Genomic DNA, 13777 nt, shown 5'->3' on the forward strand with positions numbered 1-13777 from the left:
AGTGAACAGAGTTGACCACCCACAAAGTTCTGGGACACACTTTCAGGTGAGGTCAGGGGCTGGTCAGCTAAGCAAACTTTAAAAGAGCCTGCAGTAAAAACAAGTCAGCCCTAAGTACCGCTTCATCTCCTTTTGGTTTTGGACACGGGCATGATGTGATGGTTGCTGTTTTGTCCATTTAAGGGTGCACGTGCCAGCCTTCCAAGTGGTATCCCAGATACTTTACCTCCCTCCATCCCACTGCTTTGGGTTGACTGTGAACCCTGCCCACCTCAGGGACTCCAGGATCTCACCCGCTGTATATTCAACCCCCAGGTGTCACTATGGATAATAGATGGCAAGTAGATGGCAGCATATGCAGCACATGGAAGCAACACCCAGCACTGGAAAGCAGCTGAGGCTCCAAACAAGCCGAAAGGAAGTGTGACGAACTGGTAAAATCCTTAAGGAGTGGATAAAGCTGTTTTTTCCCCCCTTAGAGTCTGGAGAAAAGGGAATCTGCCATTAGCCCTTGGTCAAAGTGAGAAGGATCTAACCAGTCCAGAAGCTTTTCGAGCCAGACCATGGATAAGCATCAAACTCATTCACCTTGTGGTAGTCTGAATCTCTCTCCATCCTTTAAGGAGGTTTAGGGTTAGATCTGTGTGGCTCCACTCCGCTCCAACAGCACCACTTCATAGTCAATGTGTTGGTAACACTTGTCGTGTGACCAAGAATAGCCTTTGCCACTTGGTGAGCTGGATGAAGGGAGCAATACAAGCAATTTATCTCCCAGCAAAATTATCTTAGGTGCTGCTGATGTTCCTCGGTCTAGAGCAAATTTTCCCATGATAACCTCCCCAGTGTGTGTAGCTTTGCTTTTAGGTCCAGAACATATTGAATTTCATTCTTACCTGAGCTTGGACCTTCCTCCCAGCTTTCTTTAATGATGTCCAGCACCCCCTGTGGCTTCCTGCCGAACAGCATTTCCTTGCTAACGCTGCTCAAACTGGGTTACAGTGCGAAATCCAGAGCAGGGAGATATATGTGAAGCTGTCATTTCTTTTTTTCATTTTCATTTTTTTTTTTTTTTCAGATGGTTCAGGGCCGACACTGCAGAGCTCCTGCAGTCTGGATGCCCTTTTGGACCTGAAGGTGCAGCAGCTGGAGGCTGAGCTGGAGGGTGCGCAGAACCAGGCTGAGGGGCTTTTCAGAGAGAGAAGGCAATGAGGGCTGAGGTCCAGAGGCTGCAGCACGAGGTAGCAAAGCTGCGGGAAGCACAAAGACAGGTACCTCTCAATTGCTTTAAATTCTTACCTGGCCATGATCGAGTATAGATGGACTGCAGGACATTGTGACCTCACAACTGCTGTGGGTTCAACAAAGCACACTTAGGCAGCCATGTCTAAGTGTGCTGCCATGCAGCCATGCTTTAATGTTAAAGCTTAAAAGCTGCAGCTATTGTCAATTATATGTCAGGTTATTTTTCAACAAATTCAACAAACAAATTACAGTCCTAGACTGCCACTTGCTGCAGGCTTTCAGAGTTATAGTGGTAAAAAAAAACAAAAACCCTTCAATTAAATTAAATGAATAAATCTTCAGAAATTGTTAGGACTGTGGATAAAAGGAGGATACTGAGGATAGTCCAGACTAAAGGTTTTCAATCATTTAGCCCATGCATAGACTTTAAGATTTATTTTACATACTCCCAAATATTAATTTATAATAATATTAATTTATAAACATTTATCATTTTCAGTCACATCTCGTGCTTTCCTTTAGTGCTTGGTAGTTCTAACCACATATCCTTGTGTGTCTGTGTCAGCCACAGGACCTGTCTTCTCACTGTGAACACTGTGACGTAGAATGGATAAAGAAAGCTGGCGATGAACAGTAAGTCTAATTACAAAGAATATTTAAATAGAAGTTTATAGTTCATTGTCTTATGGGTGTGTATGAATGTGTCTGTGTGTGTGTGCTCCAGGGTTAACCTGGCATTAGCTTACACGGAGCTCACAGAGGAGCTGGGTCATGTTCGCTGTCTGGCTGCAAAGCAGAGTGACCTTCTGCAGCATGTCTCACAGGAGCCTGGTAAGTAACCTGAAAGAGTGACTAATTTGTGGATTTTATGGTAGACTATTTGTCAGAGAGACTTGTCCTGTAGATATGCTAAAAGTCTCTACCAGCTTGAAAGTTTTTCATTTTAATTGCATGTACTGTACCCACTTACTGGAACAGTTTTTGTACCGAGGCTCAAGTGTTACAGTGAAACAGTAATAAACATCTACTTTCTTTCATCTTAGTTGATAGCTGATAGTTTATAGCAACTCATGTTAGCTGTGAAGTTGTTGGGTCATGATGGAAGAGTTCAAACATCCTCTGAGTCACATCAGACTGCAGGAGGTATAATCAGTCATCTGTAAAGATGACCATACCATGGCCACTGCAACTTCTACTTGGATTCTACTTGATTGGAAGCTATGCAGTAACTTGTTGGACACATGTCAGCACCCACAGTAAACTTAAGTGAACTATCTATGGGACAAACCCTACAGCCACTAAGTTAGCTATTGATTTTGCTTGCTGATAGTCTTCACAGTTCTTACACATTTAACAAAAAGCTTGAAAATACAATAATGAAATTGAAAAGAAAGGTAATAAGGATAAATGAAGGTAATCAAGAACCAAGCAAAACTATGATTTTAGTTCATATCTATCTGCACATATCAAGGTAGGCTAAATCAGTGTATGTCAGCAAAGTAATACGATTTGGTACTCTTCCATTGGTATATGTATATGCTCTCTTGTTGCTAGAAGTGCAATGTAAATGGACTCTGTAAAAATGAAATATTCTCTCTTGTGTGTCCTATGTACAAGAATTTCTACATGTAACATTTTTCTATCTTCACCAGCCTACTTTAGCAATCACCATTACATTACAGCAACATGAAATTACACTAAATCTCCACCTCCAGCCTTACTTCCTCACTTAGCCGCTCTCTAGTCATCTAGTCTTTAAACTCAGAACTATGTAGTAATGTGTAATTTTGTGTAATGACTGGTGTTATGTTTAGACAAAGCAGAAGTTTATCTCAGGTCTGTTATTTCCTTTCTTTATTCATCTTTCTCTCCCTCTTGCACAGCTCCTCAGCATCTCTCCCCAACCTCTTCCCAGCGTGCCTCACACTCCCCTGACAGACTCCTCCCCACTCCCCTATCGCCTATGTCCTCAACTGAAGGGCCCACCTCCTATTCCCATCAGCAGACTAGCAGCCGCCTACGAGCTAAGTTCCAGGGTCGCCGAAGTTACTCAGAGGTTAGGCTCCACATTTTAGTAGAACATGAAAATGACAACTATATTGTGAAATATTTTTATGTATTTTATTTTGTACTGATCTTTGCCTCCCGTTTCCAAGGTATCTGACACATCAGTCAACCAAAAGCCCCCAGTTCACCTGTTAAGGGACCCAGTATCTACGCTTCCCAAACCCAGGCACGTCCATGGGGACATGCAGGCTTACAGCCAAACCAAAAGTCAGCTCTGTACCTCACTCGTGGGTTTGGTCAGACCAGCATCAGCTCACGGAGCTGGAGTGGAGAGAGGAGGAGGAAGGGGCATAGAAAGGTGTGCTGACAGCGGCCTGAGCAACAGTCCTCGTCACTGTGTTCTTGACCTGGACTTTCCTGTGGCTGCTGAGGTGAGAAGTAGAACTTGTATTCACTTAGTTCTTGTTTTTCAGATGTTATGATGAAACGACGGTTGGTAACCCATTTTAGCAGTGAGTGCTGGGTAGGGATGGGTACTGGTATCCGGTGCCATACTGACATAAACGGTAGTAACCAGACCTAAAAGTAGCGCACATTTCAGTGCTTTATTTCGGTGCTTTTTTTTTACTGAGATGTCATACACTTTGGATTCTAGCCAATCATTTTACCTTTGCAAGCGTAGTAGGTGGGCCCAGGTACGTACATTCTTTTAGAGCAGAGCTACAGATTAAAAATGCCCAAGGCCAAGCGGTCAAAAGTCTGGCTGTACTTCACAGCAAAAGATGCAAACTCAGCAGCCTGCAACAAGTGCTTTAAGCTGATACTGTGCAAAGGAGGTAACTCCTCGAATCTGATGAAACACCTGGCGACGCATAGCGTTTTTTTTAAAAGCCGAGAAATGCACTGTATTTGATAGCTTGCTGCGAGACCTCACACCGAGCACATCTACTGCGGGTGTGGTGCCTGTTATCGGACCCGGAGTTAGCAACATCCCCCAAGAACCCGAAGAGTAGAGTCCTGGCCCCTAGCCCTGTCAGCTTAGCAGAAATGATGACGGATGATGATGGCAGCAGCAGCCGTTCTCCTCTGCGTGAGTAGCTTAATGTTGTTCGTGTGTAATTAACGTTGAGTATGCTAACCACATTATTACATTAATGCATGTAAGGTGAACTAGCAAACACCATCGTAGTTACATGCGGCTGTCTTCTTGTTTGATGGCAGATACTTCCTTCACCCTGGCCAAAAAGGCTAAAATGACCAAAGAACGGGCGTGGTTATGTTGCTGAACTAGGCACACGTATTTTTGTGAGCTCCTTGCGATTTTTCAGTAAGTTCCTGAAAACTGTCCTTTAACTGCGTGAACAGTGATAACTACTGCTTGTAGCGAGTTATTATCGACATTATGCCGGCAAAGAAAGCACAAAATAAATCTAAAGCATACTCTTCTCCGAGTGAGGAAGACGACGTCTCAGGTGCTAACAATCAAGCTAACTCTGCAGGTGATGCTAGCTCTGGGTGTCTCTTAGACGTGAGTGTTGGAATGGCCCACAACTTGGATGTTATTCAAATACTCGACGGGATCAGAAGTGACTTTTCCACAAAAATTGATGTGGTCCTGACAGCGATCCAAGATGTTAAAAGGGACGTGCAGGACTTCTCGATGCGTATGGAGGGGGCAGAGAAGTGCATTAGCAGCGTGGAGGACACCGTTAACTCAGAGAAAGGCAAGACAGAGGCGCTAGTTAAACAAGTGGCTCTCCTTACGAACAAACTCGAGGACCTCGAAAACCGTTCTCGTCGATCCAACCTACGACTAGTTAATGTGCCGGAGAAAATAGAAGGAAATGACGCGGTGGCTTTCCTAGAAAAGTGGCTCCTCGAAGCGCTGGGACCAGCGACATTCCCGAGACAACCTCTCATCGAAAGAGCTCACCGGTTGCCTGGCCGGACGCAACCCAATCGACCACCCACACCGAGAGTCCTCATCGTGAAGTTTTTAAACTTCCAAGACAGAGTTCGGGTGATGCGAGCGGCTATGACCAAAGGGAAAGTTATCTGCGGGGGCCAAGAGGTCATGTTCTTCCCGGATCTTTCCACAGATCTCCACCGACGAAGGAGGGGCTTTGACTGGGTAAAACAGCAGCTGAGGTCGATGAACTTACGTTACGGATTAATTTACCCAGCGAAGCTACGAGTGTCATCTGATGGACATACGCATGTCTTTGAGACCCCAGCAGATGCGTAAAAATTCATCCAAGGTTTGCAGAACACAGAGATATAACGGATTATCTATGGGAACTGTCTAATCCTTTACTATCTGCCCATAACAACTGTAATTTGAAATTGTTGGATTTACTGGCCAATATTGCTTATCCTTGCTGTTAAATTTTTTGGGGAGAGTATTTTATTTATTTTTTTTGTGTTTACTTTGGTTTACCATTCCTTCATTCTCCTCAGATGTAATGGGCATTTTATTTACCCCTTATAGATAAATGGCCACGTCCACTCGTTGTTTGGGCTTTCATTTGTGTCTTGGAGTGTTGGTTGTTCGCCATACAGTCGGCTCTCCGGGATGAGAGCTATGCTGCAAGAAAGTTTGTAATGATCATTATATGCATACTTGTTCATGTAGAATATATATTTTCGTCAGGAGACGCAATTATCCAGGTGGTTTGGTTTTGTTTGACCGTAATGTCAGCTCGGTTCGGTTTAGCTGCTCCCTTGTTTACGATGGATCAGCGTGTGCACTTAACTGCACCCCAAGGTCAGGGGGAGGGCGGGGTAAGGCAAGGGGCTGTCTCGTTCAGGTTGACAGATAAGGGGGTTCATTTATGGCAGATTTTATGTTGTTTGCTTGTGTTTTTGTATTTTTCACAACTTGTTGCTTTTTACTGGTTTACTCCCAACACAACAGTTAGGGATACTGAAAGGTTTACCAACAACCAAAAGATGATACTATGTTGCACAATCTGATGTATCATTAAGAATAGATGACTTCATATAAGAATTTTAAATTTATTTCTTGGAATGTGAGAGGAATGGTAAAAGTGGTTAAACTAAAACAGGTTATTACCAGGCTTAAACAACTTGAGTCATCAATAGCGTTTATCCAAGAGACCCATTTACTTAGAGAGGATCTGGTGAAAGTACGTAGGAGATGGCCAGGCAAAGTGCTAGCATCCTGTTGCCCTTCTCATTCGAGAGGGGTTATGGTGTTAATTCATAATTCAGTGCCTTTCCAAGTAAACAACACTATTTATGATAAAGCTGGCAGATTTTTGGTGGTTCAAGGAACTCTCTTGAAAGAAACTCTTAATTTAGTTAATGTTTATGGCCCTAATGATGATAACCCTTCATTTTTTGAGAATTTATTTCTATTGATAGCTACCCTTCCTGGTAAGATAATATTGGCAGGAGATTTAAATTGTACTTTGGACCCGAAGCTTGACCGCTCATCAGGGATAGACACTTCACACTCTCAAACAAGGAAAAAAATACAACAATATTTGAAAGATCTGAACCTTTGTGATCCATGGAGAATTCAAAACCCTAATAAACGAGAATTCTCATGCTATTCAGCAGTATTTAAATCCTACTCCCGAATAGATTATTTTCTAATTTCCTCATCTTTGCTACCCAATATAACTAAGTGTATATATGACAGCATTGTATTGTCAGACCATGCCCCAACCTCACTATTTTACAAGGTAGAACAAGTGAATAGCCGCTCAAACAAGTGGCGCTTACACCCTAAATGGATACATGATTCTGACTTTATAAAATTTGTAGGAGAACATATTGATCTCTACTTCTCAATTAATACAACTCAAACAACTGCAGCCATTAGATGGGAAGCTTTCAAAGCATATATTAGAGGACAAATGATAAGTTTCACCAGCTCTAAATTTAACAAATTTAAACAGACAATGAACGAATTAAACAATAAATTAGAGAATTAGAGAGAGAAGTTACCATAGATGATTCAACACAGAAAAAACAGGAATTATTGACCCTTAAAGCTAAATACGAGGAGCTGTCTATGCTTAAAGCTGAAGATGGTCTAATAAGATTGAAACAGACGTTTTATGATCAGGGAGAAAAGCCGGGTAAACTGCTAGCTTGGCAGATAAAGAAACTTGAATCTGACAGAGCCATTAATATAATTAGGAACGATCAAGGGGAATTATCTACGGATCCCACAGAAATTAATAACACCTTTGTCTCATATTATAAAACCCTATATAATTCTGACAGTCCACTAGACCTGGTGAACCAAAATACTTTCCTAGATAGATTGGTCTTTCCTTGTATTTCTGAGGGTATGAAGAATGAATTGGAGAGAGAAATAAATTTCAATGACGTTTCTGATGCCATTACGAACATGAGGGGAGGTAAGGCTTCGGGTCCTGATGGGCTTCCGATAGACATTTACAAACTATTTAAAGCAAAATTAATTCCCCCATTATTAGATGTTTATTTGGAATCCTTTAAAACAGGTTGCCTCCCTGCTACATTACGTAGTGCCCTGATCACTCTCATTTTAAAACCAAGCAAAGCGCCAGCCGAAAGCGGTTCTTACAGACCCATATCGCTGTTAAATTCTGACTCCAAATCATAGCTAAGGCTCTGGCTATGAGGCTGGAGAGGCTCTTCCAGCCATTATACATGGAGATCAAAATGGTTTCGTTCAAAATCGTCAGGGGTTCCACAACGTGAGGAGAGTTCTCAATATAATCCACAAATGTGAAGAGTCACCTGATACTGCAATACTATCACTCGATGCGGAGAAGGCATTCGATCGAGTTGAATGGCCCTATCTAATTGAGGTGCTTAAGCGTTTGGATTCGGTGATCACTTCCGTAGATGGGTTGAAATTTTACTTGCTGATTCGGTTGCAATGGTATCTACCAATAATCTTATCTCTCATCCTTTGAGCTATTTAGAGGCACCAGACAAGGGTCTCCAATTTCACCTCTGCTTTTTGTACTAGCCATGGAACCTTTAGCAATAGCAATTAGATCACATCCTTCAATCCATGGTATTAAGATTGGGGAGACGCTACACAAAACAGCAATGTACGCTGATGATACTATTCTGTTTCTATCACACCTCGCAGAATCAATACCATCTCTCCTGAAGCTATTTGATCAATTTGGCAGTTTCTCTGGGTTCAAAGTGAATAAAGAAAAATCATCCATTATGTTTTTAAATGTAAATTAGAGGATGAAACCAGTTGTGTCCCATCCATTTGTGAATGCCACAGAGGGATTTAAATATTTGGGCATCAGAGTAATCCCAAAGATAAGCGATCTTAGTTTAGCCAGTTATGAGCCCATGGTAATAGAGGTGTCGGAAGAGATCACTAGATTAATATCATTGCTCTTTCTTTACTGGAAGAATAAACATAGTAAAAATGACTATATTACCTAAATTTCTATATATCTTTCAGTCAATTCCGCTGGCCCCTCCTCCTTTTTTTTCCAAGACCAGAAAGCTCCTCTCTAATTTCATCTGGAACAATAGGAAGCCAAGACTCAGACTCTCCCTCTTGTATTTACCATATGATAGAGGAGGGCTACAATTTCCAAATTTAGAATGGTATTATTGGGCTGCTCAGCTGAGGACCACTATGTTTTGGTTTTCAAACGATATTTTCCTTCCCTGGTTAGAAATTGAAAAAATGTCCTCAAAGGGTTTGTCATTACATAGCTATCTATACTCAGCACCCTTTAAAACTTTAAAGAAAACTACTACTAATCCCTTTGTAAAAAACACTGTTGTTGTTTGGCATGAAGTACAAAAAATGTTGAATGACTCTCCAAGGTTGTCCTGTTTCTCCCCAATTTGGGGTAATGAACTCTTTGCTCCGGCTAAGAATGACTTGGGCTTTAAAGAATGGCTTAACAAGGGTGTTGCGAAATTACAGGACTTATATGAGGAATACTCTCTAATGTCATTCAGTGAATTAAGGGCAAAGTTTAATATTCCACAGAAACACTTCTTTAAGTATTTACAACTTAGAAGTTTTATTCTGGCACACTTAAACAACTCAGTGCATCAACCCCCACTCTCCATCCTAGAAACTCATGTTACAAAAAACTGTTTTGGTAAAAGACTGGTGTCCCAGTTTTATAGCATGTTAGTTGAAAACCATAGAAGACGGGAGTGGATTAGTGACTTACAAGAAGATATTTCATCTACTGAATGGAGTAAAATATGTTTAAAACCATTAACACTCGTTTGAGAATGATACAATTTAACTGGATAATGCGAACATATATATCCCCTGTGCAATTGAATAAATTTGATCCTAATATAATTGATCTATGCTATAAGTGTAATAGACATCAGGGTACACTATACCACTGCCTGTGGAAATGTGAAGAGATTCAAAAATTTTGGAGCTCAGTGTTACAATATATCTCTCAGATCACAACTTCCCCTGTACCGCTTTGCCCTAAGTTATGTATTTTAGGCTTGTACCCAGATGACTGTACTCTGTTGTGTGAGGAAAGAAAAATGGGCGATCTTTGTTTGCTACAGGCCAAACGCTGTATTGCATTATGTTGGAAGAATGTTGGTTGCCCCTCCTTTAACCACTGGTTAAACAACTTAACATCGAGTTTAGCTCTTGAGAAACTGACTTATATTGTTAGAAAGAAGGCTTCTGAATTTTACAACATTTGGAAGATATTTCTAGATCTACTGAGGAGTGGGGATTTGGGGGGGGGGCGGTGGGTGAATAAGATAACTAGATAATGATGAATAATGTCTGAATTGCTGTTGGGAATATACTGTGTAACCTACGTTATGATTTTTTTTTTTTTTTTTTCCTTTGGGTTTTTTTTGTTTTTTGTTTTTTTGAAATTGTATTTATTTGTATTGTTTGCTATCTTAAATTATTTAATTATTCACTTATTTTGAATTCTTTTAGGATTAACATTTCAATTATTATTACTATTATTATTATTATTATCATTATTATTATTATTATTATTATTTTAATACCTGCCATATGTTCATTATATTTTTGTGTTGGATACTGTTGAAAAAAAACAAACAAACAAAAAAACAAACAAATAAACATATGTTTAATAAAATGACCAAAGAAAAGTGGGAACAGCTAAACATGAGAGGTTTTTGGACAAAGTTTGTGTTTTTTCCATTGATTAAGCACTGCTTCCAGCCAAGAGTGATACCATATATGCCCTATAGCTGCAGAAAAGGCTAACATTGTTATCTTTTTACAAAAAAACAGCTGAACATGAGAGGTTTTTGGACAAAGTTTGTGTTCTCCATTCTTTAAGCACCGGCACCATTTCAAAAGTACCGGTTTGGTACTGGTATCAGATAAAACCTAAACGATACCCATCCCTAGTGCTGGGTGCTCTGGCCATTGCCAGTCCATAGTCCATAGTTTATTTGAAGATTTTATGAATCTTGAGCATGCTGAGTTAGACAAATCAAGATGAGGTATTTTAGTGCCATATTTTCTGTTTTTGGTTACCCTTGATATTTTAGATGTAGTGGGCTTCTTAGTAGTCTTCCACTGATGGCCATATTCCATATTCCTTCACTAGATAAAACTCGCTGACTTATTGCTAGTGTTTGCTAGCACTAACATTCTTGGTAATGCAGACAAATGGCTTGATGCACAATGTAGCAGCTAGCTAATGGAGTCTGTGTTTTGCTAGGAGCTGGTTGTTTGTTCAACTTAGTAAATAGTGGATTAGTTTCTAAGCTGCCTTTGGCTAGTGGATTGTCAGAGAAAAGTACTCACTCTGATAATCATTTAGTCATTTTTGATGTAACATGATAGTTAAATCAAAAATGACTACTATTCTGCCAAACTACAGTATCTACTTTAACCCTACTTTTCTTCTCATGAAGGTTCACCACTTCTGTCACACTGACGAACCAACTGAGCCCACGCCACTGGTAACACCACCTCAATCTTCAGATGATGAAGAGGTGATGATAATGATTCTGATGTTTACTGATTTTCCTCTAGAGTTAGAGTTCATATTGAAGATGTGTGGGGTTGTGTTCTATGTAAATTTACAGGACGTATGTACATATCCATTGCCTGCTGCCAGCCTGCCTCATACTCTTGGTGCTGTTGGACTGGTTCATCGTCACCTAGGGAACAGCCCCTTCACTCCTCTTTCCAGTCTCCAAGGAAACAGCCCACCATCCTCTTTCTCAGCCCTGGAGGCCCTACCATGCTCTCATGCCATCTGCCTCCCTACGTGAACACTGAGCATGCTCAGTCATGGCCATCTATTAATGTGAGTAGAAAACAATATTGGGGATTATATGAACTATTAACAGATTTCGTGCAGACTTTATGGGCAACAGGCTCACTGCTGGTTCAAGGTTCAAGGTTCTTTATTCGTCACATGCATAGTTATACAAGTATAACACACAGGGAAATGTAACCTGACACGCTCCTCGACTTGTGCAAAAGGGGGTGGGGGAGAGGAACAACATTATATATAGTATATACATTAGGTGAATGTGCAGTAGTAGCACAGTAGTGTGTGTGTGTGTGTGTGTGTGTGTGTGTGTGTGTGTGTTGGGGTTGGTTTAGGGCCCGGATGGCTTGGGGATAGAAGCTCCTCTTGAGTCTCTCTGTCCTTGCCCGGATGATGCAGAACCTTCTACCGGATTGCCTCTGTTACCTCTGTTATTTGATTTGTTTAACGTGCTGAAGATTATGTTTGTATAATTGGTGTATGGGAAAAAATGTAAGTTGCTTTAAAAAGACATTCCTGTATTCCTTTTAGCTGATGCCACAGGGAAATAAATCTACCTGTTTAGTTTGTGCAGTAAAGATGAGACACTGAAATATTATTTTAAACTTGGTAAAAAGAAAAAACACTCACAGACACTTGCACAAACTCTTAAGACTCTTAAGATTCTGTAATACAGCAGAAAGTAATGTTTAAACCCTGAAATAAGTTAGCAACTTGTATTTCCAGTTCTCCTGCTTGGGCATAGATGGGCTTTCTTCATGAGGTTTTGTTAGATGCTAGAATAGATTCTCTGGTTAACACAAACTTTACTAAGCTCTGGTTCTGATGCAACCAATGGAGCAGATTGTGCCCATTCAAGACAATGATCCATCCATTCAGCCATCTATCTTCTTGCTCTTATTCAGTTCAGGGTTGCAGGAAGCTGGTGGCCTACCTCAGCTGTCTAGTGCAAGAGTCAGGATAGACCCTGGACAGGCAGCCTACAGTGATTCAAACTTCACCAACTGTGTCATTTCAGAAGCATCCTAAAAGCAGCTTTCCACTCTGCAACACTGCACAGAGCTGACGAGGAAGGCAGAAAATCAAACTTTGCATGTGAAAAATTCCCAACGTAATTTGAAGCTCTGCAAAAGATTAGTAATTAGTAGTATCTTCTCAAAAATTTAATGTCACAGATATGCACCATTTCTGATAAATATCTGTGACATCGACTCTTTGGCAATGTTGAATATTTCATTATATTGTTCTAAATGTTGAAGCAAGTAAATAGCCACCCCATTCATGAATTACATTTTGGTTTGCTCACAAGCGGCTAAATAAGGCACTGAATGTCATCACATTAAACACAGGGATTAGTTCTGGTGACAGTCTTGTGACTTTGTTAGTGTCCAAACATCATCGCTTTACTTCTTTTGATTATGTTTGCTCTTCTAAAATCATATAACTGTTATCAGCTTGTTGAGATTAGCTTGCCGAAAGCTTCAGTTCCATTAAATTAGTTTTTAATTAATGGGATGACTGTGGCTCGGGAAATAGCGCAGATCATTTGCCAATCGAAAGGCTGGTGTTTGATCCTCTGTTGCTCCATTTGGCATGCCAAAGTATCCTTGGGCAAGATACTGAAGCTTGAGTTACTTCCGATGTGCTCATTGGAGTGTGAATACGTGTGTGGAAAAGACAAAATACATAGAGAGGGGAAAAAAACAATGAGATATAGGCCTATATAACAACATATACTGTTTATACGAGATAATTTATTTCTTATATGGATGTTAATTATTTAACTGCCATAAACAGCCATAACTGCACTGGACTGAAAAACCTGTCAAGTGACAAAAATAACAAATGTACTGCACTGAAACACTCAGTGAGGCTATTAACTGCTCTGCATTAACACATTGGCTATTTGCAACTTAGCCTACATACCTAATGAGAGGAATGTGCATGGCTCTGTAAACACAGTTCTGTGATGTCTTGGTCAGTTGAGGTCAGCTTCAGCCTCAGGTTTGATTCAGATCCAATCTGCTTCTGTATTTTGTGTAGATACGTGGTCGCAAATGGAAGCAGAAAGCACACCGCTTTGTCTGAAAGTGCAGGGTATTCCCTGCACAGCTGTATCCAAAAGTCCAAAGTTTCTGCTGTGCTGGTCAAAATATTCAGTACAGTTCTCCTTCTGATACTTCCTGTTTGTAGCCAGGATTGCTTTTGAATGCTTTTGAACTGTTATTTTTCATTCCTCCACTTGCCATGATGACTTAGTTTGTCAACCCTTT

At 40.6% G+C, this 13777-nt stretch overlaps 1 protein-coding gene across 1 annotated transcript; it reads left to right on the top strand.

The window, feature by feature from the left end:
- Window positions 1–1187: 1187 nt before the first annotated feature.
- On the top strand, window positions 1188–11502 carry LOC109198733 (TANK-binding kinase 1-binding protein 1). The gene is made up of 7 exons (XM_019354090.1): window positions 1188–1268; window positions 1808–1875; window positions 1967–2073; window positions 3126–3298; window positions 3399–3680; window positions 11140–11220; window positions 11314–11502. The coding sequence occupies exons 1-7, from the start codon at window positions 1206–1208 to the stop codon at window positions 11500–11502; spliced, it is 963 nt and encodes a 320-aa protein (XP_019209635.1). The 5' UTR covers window positions 1188–1205.
- The last annotated feature ends 2275 nt before the right edge of the window (window positions 11503–13777 follow it).

This window comes from Oreochromis niloticus, unplaced genomic scaffold, assembly GCF_001858045.2.
Source record: "Oreochromis niloticus isolate F11D_XX unplaced genomic scaffold, O_niloticus_UMD_NMBU tig00002264_pilon, whole genome shotgun sequence".
Lineage (NCBI taxonomy): Eukaryota > Metazoa > Chordata > Actinopteri > Cichliformes > Cichlidae > Oreochromis > Oreochromis niloticus.